Below are 19,385 nucleotides of genomic sequence, written 5' to 3'. Positions count from 1 at the left end.
TACAATAACATGATTTTTAAAAAGAGAAAAAAAGCAAAATGGAAATTACCACTAGTACACCATTAGTAACAATATTCTCAGGAGGAGCTGAACTGAAAAAAAATAAAAATAAAAATGCATGTAACAGATTTTGGTTATTTAAATGTGCCTTTTATTTAATTCAGGGTGACATGAATTAATGACATTACACTCTACATTAACTTACTTTGGCTACAATTTAACTACATTCTAATGTGAAACTTTTAAAACTGATTATAGGTTTATCACTTGTAGGGCAAAAAATGGGCCTACTGGAAGTCTGGAAACGGGTCCGTTTCTGGCCTCCAGAAGGCCCTGGAGTCCAGGGGACACCATTTTTGCCCTCCTGGAGGCTCAAAAAAAAACCTGCAAAGCCTGGGGGGGCAAAACACACACACCCCAGCCGTGGTGCAGGAAGCTGACTAGGCCATGCCCCTATGGCCACACCCACACAGCAACCAGGCAGAGAACCAGTTTCTAATTTTTTTTCAATCCTACCCCTGGACTGGACCATAGCATAAAAATCATCATGCTGGATATCTTTGTGATGGGTCATGACAATGAGAAAGGAAGAGGGCTGCAAAAGTAAAACATTTAATCAGAATCTTTTCTTAATATACTATCTATAGCCAAAATCACTATGCAGCAACAAGTCTTAATAGGAGCTTTAAAGATACAGCAGGGATTGGCAGAGAGGACAGTAAAATTTAAGTTGGTAAGGACTCCTAATGTCTTAAAGCTAGGCATAGAATGTTCTAACTTAGCATTGGGGAAAAGACCTGCCAAATCATTTGCCCAAACACCAATCTTCCCATTGAAATGATGACCAATCTCACTCCTAATTAATCCAACTGGCACTTTTCCATATTATCTGGGCAGAATTATAAGACTATGAATAACAGAAAAGGTTCCCCTTTTTATCATCTGAGGGTCACGTGGATTTTTTGTAATCCTAATCTGATAGAATATACATTAAAAGAAATATGTCTAATTTGAAGTTAGCTACTATTATTACTACTACTACTTGGTCTATTGCATATGACGAGAGAATCATAGATTCAGATCCATCATTTGAGAAAGAGAGCCCAGGTGAATATTGCAAGAATAAAGGAAGGCTGAAGGGAGATGGAAGGTATAAATACCAAGATGCCCACATACTCCATGTCAGGATATCAGGCAGACGCATGCAAAATTGGACAAGTTCTATCCAATATCTAATGCCATCCTGTCCATATTTTCCATAGCAGGCAGGGAAGCTTTTTTATGTTACGAATTCTTTAAAGTATAGCAAGTACTTACATATTTTCCAGACTAAATTCTACCTCCAGATTTTCTTGAATCTATGAAAAAATAATGCATTATTTCATTATGACATATACAGAGTTATCTCCACATAGATTCCTTTAAAATGCAATGAAATGTTAACTTCTTATATTAAGATATCTTTTCTTTTACAGCTACCACACTCTAGATTTAAGCAGTAATAGTATCTAGTAGTTAAGTTAAATAAAGTGGTGGCCCTCTTAATATTCCTTCTACTGTCTTGTGTCTTCATTTCATTATGAGGGTGTTGTACCTGTTTTAGCAGGAAAGTTCTGTCCAATTCCTGCTATCACTTCCCTGAGAATTAAATTTAAATATCTTGGGATATATGCAATATATTGAAGGAGTTCTAATGAGGACATGGTGAATAGGCATTCCTAAACAGGAGGGACAACATTATGGCTGAATCGGTGATAGGATACTGGATTCAAACTACAGAAATTGCTCTAGGGAAAGGAGAGCTCATGAGAGCACCCATATATAGTGTGAACAGCTGCTACTCATGAATAGATGGCAAGAACTAGTGTTTCTGCAGACACTTCTGTGTTGTGAAGCTGTAAATTGAGGGATTTCATCAAGCTCATTAGGTAATAATACCTCCAAGAATGATTACATCTGAATGTCTGTTTTACAGATGTGAATTCAATACACATTAAAAACAATTGTAGTAAAGAATTTGGAAAATTTAGCCACGATACGTCTGAACACCAATAAGGATACTACAATACCCATCCTGCCCTTCCTAGCCTGTTGTGTTTGTGGGGTGAGATGGGTTGAAGCTGAAAATTCCCATTAAATCTGTGTTCATTTCTTCTCATTCCCCCACCAGTAAATGTCAATAGTTTTGTTGCTTGTCAATCATGTCCTCCCTTTGCCCAGCAATTCTGCCCCCTTACTTTTGGATCCAATGGAAATGTGAGGCAAATTGTTTCTTCAAGCTGAAGTTTAGCAACATCAAAGAGAACAGTAAAAGGCTGGCCATCCAAAAGGCAGTGGTTTTCATCATGAACAATCAGCTCCAAAATATTCTGAGAAGAGAAGGAAACTTACATCATCAGATTTTGTATTTAGACTACCAAACCAAAAAGAGAGTAACATTCAGTGGGCAGACTCTTCTCTTCAAAAATAAGAAGGCAATTTCACTTTCATTACAGAATTCCAGTTATAGTTTAAGATCAAAGTATGTATTAGGACTATAAGTCTTTGAATTCTAATCTTGGGGAAGCATAGCTATAGTTGATTCTAACATTGTATATAAACCTTAAATTTACTCCTTGATTTATCTTTCAGTTATAATTCCACTATAGGACTTTAAATTGTCAATGGCTTCTGTGAAAAAGAGTTTTATCAAGGAACTTCAGGTGGCATGTATCATTATTGATGTCTAACATTCTCTATAAATCTTTAGACAGAGAACTGATAACCAAATGTTATCATATAGTTCAATCTGTCATAACTGAGTTTAGATGGATCATCGGCATATGCAGTTAAATCTTTTTTGCAGTAATTGTCCTTGAAGTAAAAAAAAATGGTGGCAACCTAATGGTAGAATCATTGAGTATTCTTGGTTATAGAAGATTCCATATTTTAAATGATCATTGTCATAGTATGTCCCTTCAAATTCTTCTTACACTTCTTTATAACATAAATCCTCATGAAGTCCAGTTGCTAAGCCAGCTCCTTCTATAATTGGTTTATAATACTGTTTGTGGACCTTATCCTTTCTGTTATCCATAATAGACAGCTTGCTCGATAATATAATTTAAGGTGGGGAAATATAAGTGATTGTCTTTCTTTTTTAAAGAAATTTAAACTATAAAATACACATAAAAATAAAGATGACAGGGAAAGGGGAAAGGGGAAGAAACAGGGAAGAAAGTAGATACACAGGGAAAGCGGGGGGGAAAGCATTGACTCATCTTTTTTTCAGCAAAATAAAATATAATCATAATCTCAACTTTTTACTTAACCAACCTAATAAATATTAGCCATTTTTATAACAACAAACAATTTAATCAGAAACACACAACATCACGCATCACAATAAAAGAATGGATAGAAAAAGTCATAGAGCTAGTAGAAATAACAAAACTGATTGTTTTAATTAACTAAAAGAACATATCCAGTTTTGTTTCCGCTTGGAAACTTCATGCAGATAAATCAGCCATCAATAGGCACATAGAGAAACATCACATTTTTATTTATTAATTATATGTATATGTGAAATCCCCCCCTCCCATCTCATTATCTCTAGTAGCTCTGGTGATTTACACACCATTCCAAAGAAACAATAAAAAGCAAAAAAAAGAAACAAAAAGGTGGCAATTTTTGGAGATCCAAACACCTCCTTGCCAGCAATCAACACCCTGATAAACAGGGATTAAGACCAGGAGGAACATCAGCAAACAATCAAGCAATAAACAATCAAGGAAATACCAATGCAGGCAAGGCATTGGGCCACACCTAATCAAGGAATTACCAAGGAGAAAACTACACTGCCACCAATACAGACAGAGCAAGCTACTGTACATAAGCAGAGAGAAAACCCCACGCCCCTCTAGCAATGAAGATATTATAGTATAGTCTTTATTGTCATTGTACAAAATAAATACAACCAAATTGGTTTATTTAGCCAAGTAATGAAACATCTGCAGGAAAACAACCAAGAACTCAAAGAAGGCATGCTGTTATTACCCAATGTCTACTAGTCTATATGAAAGCATTAGTATAATCTTTGAATATATGAACTTTTAGCTATGACGAAATAAATTATCTGCGTACTATGGTAATTTCTGCTTAACTAAAGCAAGTGAAGGGTGGGCAGCATAGGCAGGTTGCGCTTGATAGCTATAATAATTTGGTGGAGAGGAAGAGAGACAACATTCTTCTTTTGCAAGTTTTCTTCCCACTTACATATAGTTAGCTTGCCACAGCATTTCTGATTGTGGCAGCAATGCAGACACACTTTGAAAAAGTGGGTCTTTTCCGCCACATCAAATATTAAACTAACTATTAAACAATATTAAACTATAAAACAAAATCAGCTGTGACATACAAAAAGTAATGTGAGAAGTATCTTTTCCCTCCTATTTACAAAATGATTGGTAGATTTGGGGCTGTGATTTAGTTTAATTGCCACTTATTCTGTTAGGCTTAATACCCAGGGTATACCAAACATATTATGGGTCATCCTTGCCACTATGAACTGGCTTTTATTAAGCAGAAATTAACACAGAACATATATAATTTATGACTAATAACTAACAGTTCATATAATTTAAAGACTGTACTAGTGTTTACATATCATGTTAGTATATATTAAATAATAACAGTATGCCCTCTAAAGTTCTTGTGCAGACATTTTTTTATCCATCTAGGTAACATCTTCAGTGCTAGAAGGGAGTGGGCTTTTCTCTCTGCTTATGTACAGTAGCTTACCCCGTCTGTATTGGTGAGGGTATAGTTTTCTCCTTGGCAGTTCCTTGATTAGGATGTGGTCAGCTGCTTTCTCTGAGTTGGTAGTTCCTTGATTATTTATTGCTTGATAGTTTGCCTGATGTTCCTCCTGGTGTTCATCCCGGTTAATCTGAGCTTGGACTGCTTCAAGGAGACATTTGGATTCCCAAGAAGTGCCATCTTCCTTTTTAGCTTTTTTATTGTCTCTTTTGAATGTTGTATAAATCACCAAAGTCACTCAAGATAGTGACGGGAGCAGACATACACATTTATTAAATACATTAAAATATGGTTTATCTCTATGTGCCTATTGATGGCTGATTTATCTGAGTGTTAAGGTTCTAGGAATTCCCTAACACTTTTCAATTTAGCTTTAGTTTGGGATGCTCAGTTTAGTCTATGTCCCAGTTTACAAAAACATCTTTGATCAAACTGATGACATTGTGAGTTAAGGAAAGCATTATGATGGAACTTGAAGAGCCAAGGTGGCGCAGTGGTTAAATGCAGCACTGCAGGCTACTGCTAGATCAGCAGTTCAGCGGTTCAAATCTCACCGGCTCAGGGTTGACTCAGCCTTTCATCCTTCCGAGGTGGGTAAAATGAGGACCCGGATTGTTGGGGGCAATATGCTGACTCTCTGTAAACCGCTTAGAGAGGCCTGAAAGGCCTATGAAGCGGTATATAAGTCTACTGCTATTGCTATTGCTAAAACTTCTTAGCAATAAGTACTCATTAAAAATACCTAGAAACAATGAGAAAAGCAGCAGCTATGGCAAAAGTTTTTTTTTGAATGAATGAAATGAATGAATGAATGTCCACAATGATAATGCAGAATTTGTTTAAGCTAAGAAGTTCATAGAATTTCAATTTAGTTTACAAGCAGACAGCAGAATGAGAATTTTTTCTTATTCCAAATCCTATTTGTGAGCTTTCTATAAGTGGCCATTGTGATTTAGACTAATGGACTATACAGACCTGATATATTTTCTTAGGTTTTAAGATTACTTTTTGATGTTCTTCCTTCAGAAAGTAATAATATGTATGTGTTCTGTGTTCTGTCCTCTTTTGGTATTGTCCCACATTTTACAGGTAATCCTTGACTTACGAGTACAGCTGAGCCCAAAATTTCTGTTGCTAAGTGAGTCTGAGCAAGAAACACTGTGAGTTCATTGTTTGGCAAGGTTTATATCTTTGACCTAAAATAGATACCAGATACTGGCTTTCAAAGGCCAATTGGCATCAAACGCTGTATTTCATTTGGCAAAAAAATAGTTAATGAAGAATATTGTGATGTAATAATATTCCCTAATATAAAGCCTCTTTCTCTAAAGTAAGTCTCATTAATCATAGTGGTTGGATTCCTATATTGCACTAAATCATGATTCTGTAAAAAAAAAAACCTACAGTAGCTGGCTTTGCATAGCTCACTATTCATAAGCAAAATTTCAATCACAATAGTTCAGTTCATGCAACTTTTTGCCAAAGTTTTGCCACGTTTTGCCCAATCAAACTGTCAGGTCTGAACTTTCAACTGGGTGGAATTCCAGAAAGCTTTTAGATTTGGGATTCCACAGATGTGCCAACATGTCTATCTTATTAAATTGGAACTTTAAGGATAGCTCTGCCTTGGACTCTGATTTAATTCTGCATGATATTTGGAACACTGACACAAACTACAACTCAAAATCAAAATTAAAACTGAACAAAACTAGTCAAAGGTAAATGGCTTGCCAAGATGTATGACCTCAGCCAAAAAGGTTAATGAAGAACATACTGATATTAGCTAAAAGCAAACCCACTACAGTACGTTCTTGACTTACTATTACAATTGAACTCAAGTTTCCATAGCTAACCAAGATAGTTGTCCCATTTTATGACCTTTCTTGACAGGGTTGTTAAATGAATCTCAGCAATTGTTAAGTTAACAACACAGTTGTTAAATGACTCTGGCTTCCCCATTGACTTTTCTGTCATTATAATGTCTTTCTTAACTCAGCTTTATTAAGAATTGATTTCTTGTTATGTAAAGTTTATTAACTTCACACCTATCACAACTTTTCTATCTGTTGTCATGAAAGGCATTTTAGCAGCCATGTAAATAAAAATTTCTGTAACAAGCCAGCTGACTCAACTATTTTAAGAGGATTGTAAAATACCATATTTTTGGAGTATAAGATGCACCTTTGTCCCTCAAAAAAGAGGCTGAAAATCTGGGTGCGTCTTATACACTGAATACAGCATTTTTTGCCTCCTGAAACCCCACATTTTTTGCCTCCTGAAACAGCTCCTGGGGGCTGGGGAGGGCAGAAATGAGCCAAAGACAGCCCATTTTTTTGCTCAATTTTATCCCCTCCCCCAGCCCCCAGGAGAACTCTATAAGCTTCCTAAAGGCTATCCATGCCCTTTTTTAACGAAAAATGGGCTGGTTTTTGCTCATTTTTGCCCCCCACCCACTCCCCCAGGAGCACTCTGCAAGCCACATAAAGGCTATTCATACCTTTTGGGGGGAGAAACGGCCCCATTTTTCGCAAAAATGGGCCATTTTTTTTGAGGTTTGCAGAATGCAAAAACTTTTTTTAAAAATTTGCTTCTTCAAAACCTTGCTGCATCATATACTCCAAAAAATACGGTAACGTTCTCATTTGTAAACTACTAAAATCCCTGAGACAGACATTGTTCCACTAAGCAATGCTTCTCCCTTTCTGAAAACTTTGAAAAGCTGGTTCTTTCAACAAGCTTTAGGACGCGATGATTTGTGACCCCCACTTCTGATATTGACTAATGTTAAGTGAAACATTTGTTAAGTGACTTTTCTTGCCACAATTGTTAAATGAATCATTTCATTTGTTAAGTTAGTAACATGGTTGTTAAGTGAATCTGGCTTTCCCATTGATTTTGCTTGTCAGATGGTCCCAAAAGGTGATCACATGATCCCGGAACACTGCAGCCATCATAAATATAAGCAGTTGCCAAGGATCTGAATTTTGATCACGTGACCATGAGGATGCTGCAATGGTCATATGTGTGAAAAACAGTCATAAGTCATTTTTTTCTGTGACATTGTAATTTTGAACGGTCATTAAATGAACTGTTGTAAATCAAGGACTACCTGTATATCATAATCCAGTTGCTACAGCACCTTGGTTTAATTCTGTTATTAATAACTGCAATGTTGTATTTACCAAAAAAAACCTTGTTAAAATTATTATAGTCATACAAAACTTTTCTTACAAATGCATGCCCAGTAATCGTCCCCCAATCTGGCACTGAAACAGGAATTAAATAAATAGGTTCCTAAAAACTATTTTGGATTATTGCCCCCTTAACAGCTGAATAGTTACAAAATATGAATCTGAATGTAGTTCAGGAACTCAAAGAGTAATATTGATCACTTTGTGCCTTACTTTGACTTGATTCTGTATCCTGTAGCAGAAGGTTTCATTCCATACCGGATCTTTACAATCCTTAATGTTTTTTGTCCGAGCCGTTTCAAATGAAGCTGATGGCAGGAACAAGCTCACGTAGCAATCAGACTGGCTAACTGTTGGGTTTCAAAAAAAATTGTTTTTAAAGGAGGGATTAATGCAGCATTCCAAAAGACATGCTATTATTAAAGTTTATTTTAATCCCTGACAAGATCATATACACCAGAGGTGGGTTCCTACCAGTTCGCACCTATTCGGTAGAACCAGTTCGTCAAATCTACCAAACCAGTTAGAAGAGGTTCCACCAGTGGACCCGGAAAGCAGGCCACACCTACAGAAGAGGTTCCAAAAATTTTTGAAACCCACCACTGATATACACATGCATATAACCAAGAGTACAAAGAAACCAAGAGGTTTTTTTTTTACTAGATCTAATTTCTGAATTCACGATTGCTGAATGAACATTAAAGGTTAGATCATAAATCCATAGAATTACATAAGTACTGAGTGGCTTTCACTATATTCGCTCAATGCATAGAAACTGATACATATTCTCTAAGAATAGATTTATTTTACAGGGCCCAAAAATATCATATGCCTCATGATACCAACATACAAATGACAGAAATGGAGTATGTCACATCATTTATGTGTTAATATAATGCATGTGACCGCATTTGCTATCCTTTGAAGATGCCTTTGTCTGTAATGGCTACATAAAATGCTTTTTAAAAACTATATATTGTACATAAATTGTTTCTAGTTCTTTCTAGAAATACAAGAAGCTGTAGGAAGAAGAAGCTCTATGGGGAAAAATGACCTTTGCAACAACAGGGTGATATTTTCCCTCTATTTTATTTACCAATGAATAGTTAACAGAGATTACCTTTATCTACAATTCCCTTCCTTTATATTGTACAGCTATTGAAACTGCTTTTAATATACCGTAGACAACTATCTTGCTTCTTTGGCAGCTCATCTAAGGTGAGGAAGTGTAATCAATCAGAATAGAGCTGGAAGGGACCTGGGTGGTCTTCTAGTCCAGCTCCCTGCACAAGTAGGAGACCCTATACTATTTCAGACAAGTAACTGTCCAATCTCTTCTTAAAATTCTCCAGTGTTGAAGCACCCACAATTTCTGAAGGCAGATTGCTCCACTGGTTAACCGTGCTCACTGTTGGAAAGTTTCTCCTTCATTCCAGGCTGCTTCTGTCCTTGATTAGTTTTAGTCTTCAGGCCTTTAATCATTTTAGTTCCTTTCTTTGCACTTTTCCCAAAGTCAACATCTTTTTTGTAATGTGGTGACCAAAACTGGATGCAGTATTCCAGGTGTGGCCTTACTAAGGCTTTATAAAGCGGTACTAATACTTCACACGAGTTTGATTCTATGCCTCTTTATACAACCAAGGATTTTATTAGCTTTTTTGGCTGCTGCCTCACGCTGCTAAGTTATGTTTAAGTGTTTCTAGATGTTTGCAGATCAAGGTTTTTTAAAAAAAATTATTATTCTTTCCAGTATCTTCCCATCTTGTTAGGCTGATTGGTCTGTAATTTCCAGGGTCTGTTCCTCCCCCCCCCACCTTTTTTTTTTTTTTTTTTTTGAAGATGGAAACCACATAGCTCTTTTCCAATCCTCTGGTAGTTCCTCAGTGCTCCAAGATTTTTTAAAGATATGATATAATGATTCTGAGATAACATCTGCCAGTTCCTTCACAACTCCATCAGGTCCCAGTGATTTATATTTATCAAGGTCAGACAGGTATTCTCTTACAATTTTCTTGCTTATTTCAATTTTTATTTCTAGTCTTTACATAGAAACAAAAAAAGGTGTGGGTTTTTTTTTTTTGTTTCAGCAGTTGCTTGATAAAAAATAATCCATGACTGTTCCCTTTCCTTTTGCAATGCTTGCAAAAAATAATTCTGCTCAGTCAGCTATCCCTCTTGATAGAGGATGCCTTATAATGAATTAACAATTAAAATGTTACCTTCCTAATAGTATTATGGCTTTTATCCTACTTGTTGCATTAGAATTTCTATAGACTATTATGGACTTTTTTTCTTCTTTTCCGTTTTGTTTTTGCTGGCCTTGTTGATGAATTCCAGCCTATGATTCAGACGATCATAATGAATAATAATTATAACAAAAATCATATAGATAGCTGTTGTGGCTCGGTAGGAGCCTTTGGAGCTGCTATCAGTGAGTGGTTTCAGGATGCTCCCGGGAGAAGATAACAAGCAGCTGGGGCTCGTTAAGGCTCTCCTCCTGTGGATAAAAGACTGATGGTGCCACGCCTTAGCTGCAGAAGTCAACGTCCATTTGTTCATGAGTTCAGTTCCATTCCTGTTCGAGTTAGTGATTCAAAGAGGCACTTGGATAAGTGATTTGCTTTCTGTAAATCTGGTTTGCTGTAAGAGTTTTGTTTTTGCGTTGGCTGTGTAACTTTTTGCCAGAGACTTTATCTATGTTTATTTTGGGCTCGCAGCCAGCTTGAGCCAGGACTGATAAAGATATTTCCTTGAAGTTCTGTCTGGCTGTCGTTGTGAACAAACAAGGAGGGGGGTCAGAACAGATAGCTTATAGAAGTTGTAGTAGGATTTAAAATAATTGTGCATTACATGCAAAAGAGAAGCAAATCCTTTGGTCAGATATCAACTTTTCTACTGAACGCACTGAAAGAATTAAATCACTTTTTAATATTTTGGACAGATTATAATAGTATTCAAAACTGAAGAAACCTCTGCGGGGATTAGTGCCTGCATATTAACAAACTAGCACAGAAGTATCCACAGGCAGGAGGATCAAAAATGTTCATGATGATGGCTATAACTAAGCAATGGAAGCTGCATCTCCTTTTATTTATATGCTTTGTGCATGTGGGACATGTTAAAAAGAGACAAAGCTTCAATTGCATGAAAAACCGCAATCTTTGCCTTTTTTGACTCACCCATCCCACCCTTTAAAACACACACTTCTGTATGGGAAGAGAGATGCTTCCTTGAGAAATGGGACTTTTCAGCAGGTTTCCTCTGCTACTTGTTTATTGAACTACCGTATTTTTTCAAAGTATAAAATGCACCTTTTTCCCTCAAAAAAGAAGCTGAAAATCTGGGTGCGTCTTATACACTGAATACAGCATTTTGTGCCTCCCAAAACTCTGCCCCCTTCACCAAAATGGCTGTACATAGCTTTTAGAAGGCTTTCAGAGAGCTTCTGGGGGCTGTGGAGGACAGAAATGAGCAAAAATGGCCCATTTCCTCCCCCACCCCGGGGCCCAGCAGCACTCTATAAGCTTCTTAAAGACTATCCATGCCCTTTTTTTGATAAAAAATGGGCCCGTTTTCACAAAAAGCAGGCCTTTTTTTTGCTTGTCCCCCCCCCCAAGTACTCTACAAGCCTCCTAAGGGCTATACATGCCCTTTTTAAAAAAAAAAAAAAAAACTGGGCCCGTTTTCATGAAAAACAGGCCGTTTTTGGGAGGTTTGCAGAGTGCAAAAACTTTTTTAAATTTTCCTCTTCAAAACCTTGCTGCATCTTATACGCCGGTGTGTGTTATACACCAAAAAATACAGTAGATATAGGAAGAGTCATCTATATACGCAACTTGCTACATTCAGAGATTTTACATAGTAAAGCAAAGTTGCAGAATAACTACATGGGTCAAAAAAAAAAGTTTGGTGATAATTAAGTTTTTATAATATAAACCAATAAGTAATTTGAAATTTCACCGGACATGTAAATAAGAGGACATTTTAAAACTTATTTTTCCCTTATCCTAAATTTTGTCTTTCAGAGGCAATTAACAAAGGAAACCTCCATAGTCTAGATTAACCTTTCAGTCCTTGTTAAAAACGAAAATTCCCAATGCAAACGTCTTTTGGAAATGTATCATGTCTAATAAGTCTCTATAATCTGTTTGAAACATGCTTTAAAGGAGAAAATGCAATTTATAAATAAAATAAGGAAAATTAAATTATTTTGAAATTGCATATATCTTTGCAGTATAGTAGTAATTGTATTATAATGCATTATTGTGTTTTATTCAATGTGAATATCTATGTTAAAGTAAGTAGAAGTGAGTGCCCAGTGTACAAATGGAATCTGTAGAAATGGTAGAATACTCACATAAATTGGCTTGTTGTAAATTGGTTATTTGTATGATTTTCACAGACAGCAAACTGCAAGATGTCTGTTCCATCTGCAGAATAACAGCAAAAAGAAAAAAATACTGCTCTGTGCCCATCACATGGTCAACTAATAAGCTATTCAGTCTAGAGCATCCAGGACATCAGGACATTATACCATGGGAATGGAAGGGAGGGGAGAGGAGAGTGTATGGAATCAGGGAGGCTGCATATTAGCTTCTTTTTCATCCGTTTGTGAGACTTGAATGAATATTTTAGTGAAGCTCTTTCTGCTTGCTTTTTCCATGTCTAAAATTGCCAGTCAGATGTCAGGAAGTCTATTTCATCTCCTAGATCTTGATTGCCATATTGTAGGAGAAGAACATGCACAGTTGGGGGATGAGGTTAAACATGTAATCATCTTAGGAGTCCTTATGTTGCCACAAATCATCCCAGGTTCAGCTCCTCTCTTGAATTCCATTAACATTTTCCTAGCTCCAATTTAGTGCTGACCATTAGATGACTAGATTCTTGTATGTAGGCTTGAATAAATCTTGTCTCAGCAATTTAATGTATTGTCCTAATCCTTTGAACCTGCCATTAATCTGGTCATTCAAGGGAGGGGACTGGATTTGGATCATTTGTGTCAACATAAGGTCTCTGTCATGCTTAACTCTGCTCCCACAACTCTGTTTGCACTTTTCCTACACATAACCCTAAATACATTCACAAAGGAATGGTGCAAGCTAAGTCATTTCTCAGTTCAGTCTTTGGAGAATCTTACGTACATTCTGTTTAAATGACTGTACATTCTTCTTTGGGGAATGAAATGTTCTTTTCTTTTGCCAATAAGTTTGTGAGAAGTGTATCATGACATATGAATATATATATATATATATATATATATATATATATATATATATATACATACATACATACATACATACATACATACATATATATTCATATATACATACATACATACATACATACATACATACATACATTCCAGATAATAAAAAAGTTTTTTAATCTCAATGCAAAACATCAGCAAGTAGGCAAGACAAGAGAATTAAAAGGGAGTTCCATAGTCATGACAGCATAATAATTGTTAGTGATTTTCAACTTAAGGAAAGTGCAATCAAGGTCTTTATTCCTGTAGCAACAATCAACTTTTCAAATTAGGGTGCTATAAATTATGAATACCTGCACAAGTTGTACCTAAATTATGCTCGTAAGGCAGGATAAACCAGTAATAAACTTCCTGCACTTATTAATGCATACTTACAGATTACAGTAGGGTGAGCATCATTACACAGTCCCTTTTATAATATTTTTATACTTGATTATCCCAATGAATCAATGATCCAAAATCCACAGTATTCCCAAAAATAAAACACAAAATAATTATCCCTCAGCAGGAGAATAATATATGATTCTATGATGCATATCATCAAACTGTAGGAAGTGTAGAAATTATTATTAATGGCAAGCATTTCTTATTAATAAGAAGCATTTTTTGTTCAATTTGACTTTTTTTAGTCCAGATTGATGTTGTTAGACTGGACTTTTTGTACTGGACTTTTTAAAAAAAAAATCCAGATTGGTGTTGATCCTCTTAGTGAAAGATATTTTATTTTAGGAAGTTTCATCTCAACTGCTGCCAATCATTGGCTGCAGTGGTGGCCTTAATCTTGTGGCCTGGACAGGACAATCTGCCAGAGAGTCAGTAAAAAAACTATGTGGGGCTGCCACCTTGCTGTGAAACCTTCCCCCTTTTGTGTCCATTGTTTGTGCAAGGGACACAAAAGAGAGGCAGGACATCAGTCACATGGTTGAGTTGGTAACTTCTTTTGTGTGCCGTCACAACAATGGACATAAGAGGGGGAAGGTTTCACTGTATGGTGGTAACCCTACTCCTTTTCTGCAAACATCCGCAGTCTTGAAGCTTGTTTTCAAAGCTGCTTTAAATGGCACATGATGAATGTTGCAGTATAAGTTTGATCATCCAAAGCCTTGGACAAAGTAGAAGAGAAAGCTTTTAAAACCTCAAGAGAAAATGGAAAACTTTTACATACTGAAAATTCTTCCTGTTAATAAGAAAAACTTCCCATCAATAACAACAATTCCTACACTTCCCACCGTTGAATATGTCACTTATATTTTTTTTCTACTGGGGAGAATAATTTTGAGCTTTATTTTGGAGAATATTATGGATTTGAGGTCATCAACTGTTTGGGATGATGATGTTATCACCGCCTACAGTATAACTAAAATGGATTTGGATTTAGATTTAAATTTTTTTAGATTTAAATTTGAAAGTTTTGGAAGTTTGGGGTTTTGGGATTTTTGGATTTTTATTTAGCCCAAACTGGGATATTACAAGTGACATTTTCATAGAAATAAAAATCTGCAATTGGTAGGCACAGCATTATAATCCAAGCCCCATTGTTTTTATGCATACGATCTTTACATCTCAAGCAGTCTTCTTTAAGAATGTTTGGGCTCGTAATTTTTTTCTGCTGTTTTGGCTAGTTCCCTTCTTCCTATTTTTAATCACCTGTCTTTTGCCTTTGTTGGTTTGTCATTGCATTTTTTACATATGAATATTCTTTGTATTCTTTGAGACAGCTTATAAAAGTTTTACATTAAAGAAAAGAATTGTTTGAATAAACAAACCAAGAGCCAAAAATCGTAACAAAATGCTGTGTGTGTGTGTGTGTGTGTGTGTGTGTAAAGAAAGAAAGAAAGAAAGAAAGAAAGAAAGAAAGAAAGAAAGAAAGAAAGAAAGATAGATATGGATATGGATATGGATATGGATATGGATATAGATATAGATATAGATATAGATATAGATATAGATATAGATATAGATATAGATATAGATATAGATATAGATATAGATATAGATATAGATATAGATGATATAGATATATTGCAGGCTACCAGTCAGAGGGAAATGCATGATATGCTAATAACATATTTCTATAACACTGTAAAATATTCAAAAGCATAATTAATAAAGGAGATAATATGTGGAACAATTCAGGGGGGTATTTATATGAAAATTATTACAGTGCTTACAGAGGAGAACCTTTATACCAAATTACACAACTTGCAAATAAAATGTAAGTCCAAGATCTTCCCACTGATTTCTCATAATGTAAATCTTGTCACTAATCAACTACCCCAGAATATTCTTCACATTTACAACTTGCCTTGGATTTTTAAACAAAAGGGGTTCGGGAGGTGAAACTATTAAAAATATCTATTACATCTTAACAGTCTTCTCACTTCTACATTATTATTTACAATATAACTGGCAATTTCTCTCATTTCAGTTTGATAGCTATGTGGGAGACGACTGTGGCCCCTCCTTGCAAAAATGTCTGAACAGCTCAGTTATGGAGGCTGAACATAGCTTGACTTTTTCTCCCCCCCCCTTTTTTTTTTAGTTTTCTTAAATATCTTCTTCAATCATGCTAAGGAAGAAACAATTTATACTTACCTCATTAGCTTAGCCCACGTCCACTGCTACCTTGAGTGATTTCTAATATAGCAGCTGAGCTTCCACTTGTAGCTCAGTTTTTTTCTTTTTGTTGTGACATCATGTTCCTGAACAGACAGAACAGGAAAGGACTGTTGATTTGCGTAATCTGCATCATCTCAAATCTTGTGAACTGCTGTTTTTAATTATTTCTCTTCAACACAACCATACAAACATCTGGTTTGCCTTAATAAGCTTGGTAATTTTTTAAATAGAAGGTATGTCAACTAGGAATGCCAAATAATCTGCTACCTGTTAAAAAGAATGAGATTAAACTAAAATCAGTTTCATTTCCCTTAGATTTAATTGCAATATTATTTGCATTTCAATCTCATTAAAGAACAAAGACATCAGGTAAAATTTTTCAATCAACGCAGAACAAACCAAATTCCACCAATATCCTAATCCTAAAGCTTGGGAGGGAAGAGTCAGATTTTTATAAGTATTTCAAAGGTCAACAGGATCAGGGTCACATATCGAGTTTCTCCTTCCAGTGGTGGGTTTCAAATTTTTTTAGAACCTCTTCTGTAGGTGTGGCCTGCTTCGAGGGAGTGGCTTGCTGGCCATGTGACCGGGTGGGAATGGCTTGGCAGTCATGTGACTGGGTGGACATGGCCAACTTGTAAAATGTGGTGAAACTCACTTAACAACACTCTTGCTTAGCAACCAAAATGTTGGCTCAGAAACTCTGGCATTTGAAGCACGCAAGTTTTAAAGCTGTCAAGTTACAAGACCCTTGCACCCCTAACCCTTTAGAAAAAACCCTAGGGGTGTTTAAACGTGACAGCTTTAAGACTTTAAGGTTTAGATATGACTCTTAGAGGCGGGCAGGGCGATTGGTGAGCCAGCCAATCAGTGAGCGGTGGGCGGGGCAAGCATGGTCCATACGGGTGGGGGGAGGGAGCTGGAACCAGTTCTCAATGACATGGTAGATTTGTGGAACCTCTTCTATAGAAGAGGTTAGAACTGGCAGGAACCCACCCCTGGTGATCATACTTCACAGGTACAGGAGAAGTGCAAAAGTATAGAATCTTAGATGCTGAAAAGTCAAGCATAAATTAACTCCCACCACTTATTCTGTATCAGTTTGGTGAATCTTTAGTCTGAAGTCAAAAGCATCCCCAAATTTCCTTTGCTCAACCTCTGAAGTTTCCCCCAATCAGAAACTTATTTGCACAAAACAGCAAACAGCAATGAAATGTCCACTTAATTTTGACAGAAAAAAGTACATTAAAACAAGAAATGAACTTATATACCTACTAGGAATGCCAATTTGCCTATCATTCTGGGTTCACCTTCTCTGATGAACTCACTCTATCCCCATATTTCCTTGGTGAGTCTCAATGAATAATTAATTAAGAAAGAAAGCCAGGTTTTTGGCTACAAAAAGTTCACCTTCATGATGTTGCTATGCATACTGTCTACCAAGTAGAGATAAACAATATTTGGTTATAAATAGCAAACTATGGAAAGGGAAAACACTAACTGCAAAGAAACCGATACGGAACTGCTGTATGATATATGATGGAACTTCTTGTTCCTATGTTGTCTTAAATCATGTGTTTGTTCTTGTTGATGTATTTATGTGTGTAAAATAAAAACTTTAAAAAATACATATTATTACTAGCAAAAAAAACATTCTATTAGAAAAAAAGACAACAGAATCAAATATTTTCTAAATTGTGAATATATCAAAAGGAACAAAAATACTTTGATTATGTATATATTGTGAGTGCTATTTTAGTTTCAAATTGCAGCATGTGTTAATAAAACTTTGGTAATCATATGGGGTAAATATGATTTATTGCTGAAATATGAAAATTCATTTTTAAAAAGATTTGGCTCTACCAAACCTGGGGCTCATACTGTATTTATATTATAAAATTTAAGTCTATTTTTGAGACCCTGGTTAGATAAAGCTAAAACTCTTTAAAAATTAAAAAAAAATCATTTTTTAGCAATTTAGTTTGCATGTACAACTTTAATTACATTTATTTCTAAAGTTTTATTAACATATGCTACACTTTGAAACTAAAATAGCAATTGAGATATGTATACATACCACAGATACACATTCAGTGTTGAATACATACAAATATACATACCAGAAGTGGGGTGCAATTTCTTTACTATCGGTTCAGACATGGTCCTGCACGCATGGGTGAATTTCCATGCAATTCTCAACAAGCATTGGAACACTAATGGAATTAAGTGTGTGCCCTTACTTGGCCTCCAATTTTGTCAAATTAAATTATTTCCTTTCCATGGGCTGATTCTCTGCAGTCTGGGCAATTTCATCCTGCTTATGTTGAAATGATTAACATTCCTTTATTTTGAGCTAGAAAGCTTCAAAGTGGTACTGCTTAAGGGCAAGAACAGTTCCTAGGCTTGATAAGATCCTATAAAATGGGGGAGTAGCACATTACATATATGAGGTAAAATAAATTGAAGTGGGCTTTCATTAATACCGTAATAATATGTAACAAACCAGTTGTTTACTTAATTAATTGTATGGAATGAGTAGGATACAAGGGAGGAAAATGTGAAACATGTTAATAATGCAAATATGAGGCTGGGATTCAAAGTATATTCAGATGGAACTGAAGTTAACCAATATCCTGTTGAACCAAACTGAGGTAAACAAAATATTTTTGAAGTATATAAGATTTGGCAATGCTAAACAGAAAAATATATTGTAGACAAAGAAAGTTAACATTCAGGTTTTGCTTCACCCTGCAATGTTAATCTTGCAAAATCCCTCCAGATATACGAAAATATTCCAACTTGCTTTTTATGTTTTGAATAATTCTCTGAATATGTATTGTCCATTTAAATAATTATCACTGGATTTTTTTCTTAGTGTATTTATTTTATTTATTTATTAGAATTTATTTAAAAAACTGAGAAGAATAAAAGAATAAAAATACAGTGACAAGGACTATAGGCACATTAGTGCATTTATGCATGCCCCCTCATTCACAGTGTATATGATTCACAGTGAATTTGTCTGTCTTCCATTTTTGAATAATATTCTGTTTAGGTTCAGCATTCATTTAATCATGCATTTTTAACATGTTTAGTCTCTGAATCATATTTCAGAAGCAACTTATATATAAGCTGTCAACATTTCAACTGAATACCCAACCAAAGCAGGCATGGTCAAGATGATCCGATCTCTAAGTACAAAACTTTATTAAGTACATCATTTTGGCACTGATGAGGGCAAAACCAGATCTAGCTAATTCCTGCACAAACCCACATAATAAAAATATAGGATTCCCCCTCACCCTATTAATACAGGTCGCATTATCCAATTGAATGTCATTGTATTGTTATGAGAAAAAATCTTTGATTTTGGCAAACACCTGCTGAAGCATCCTCAGCTCTCTCTCCCCTTGTCTTAATGTCTGGAGCCTACATTCCATCTCACCCTTCCCTCCCCCTGGGTTTGTTGCCAAGCTGAGAAGTGATAATGTTCACAACAGCAAAAACAT

The 19,385-nt window shown here is 35.7% G+C and overlaps 1 protein-coding gene across 1 annotated transcript in view; it reads right to left on the bottom strand.

The window, feature by feature from the left end:
• The window catches only part of LOC116505946 (cytosolic phospholipase A2 epsilon-like), a 45,117-nt gene extending 31,983 nt beyond the window's left edge, over positions 1 to 13,134 (bottom strand). Inside the window, 6 exon segments of the mRNA XM_032213457.1 lie at positions 50 to 92; positions 1,318 to 1,358; positions 2,238 to 2,369; positions 8,202 to 8,338; positions 12,346 to 12,418; positions 13,129 to 13,134. Of these exon segments, the coding sequence (XP_032069348.1) occupies positions 50 to 92; positions 1,318 to 1,358; positions 2,238 to 2,369; positions 8,202 to 8,338; positions 12,346 to 12,418; positions 13,129 to 13,134 (432 nt within the window).
• Between the last annotated feature and the right edge of the window lie 6,251 nt (positions 13,135 to 19,385).

The sequence above is a fragment of the Thamnophis elegans genome, chromosome 1 (genome assembly GCF_009769535.1).
Source record: "Thamnophis elegans isolate rThaEle1 chromosome 1, rThaEle1.pri, whole genome shotgun sequence".
NCBI lineage: Eukaryota > Metazoa > Chordata > Lepidosauria > Squamata > Colubridae > Thamnophis > Thamnophis elegans.
Note: the sequence above shows the minus strand (reverse complement) of the source record. Positions and strands in the feature narration are given on the sequence as shown.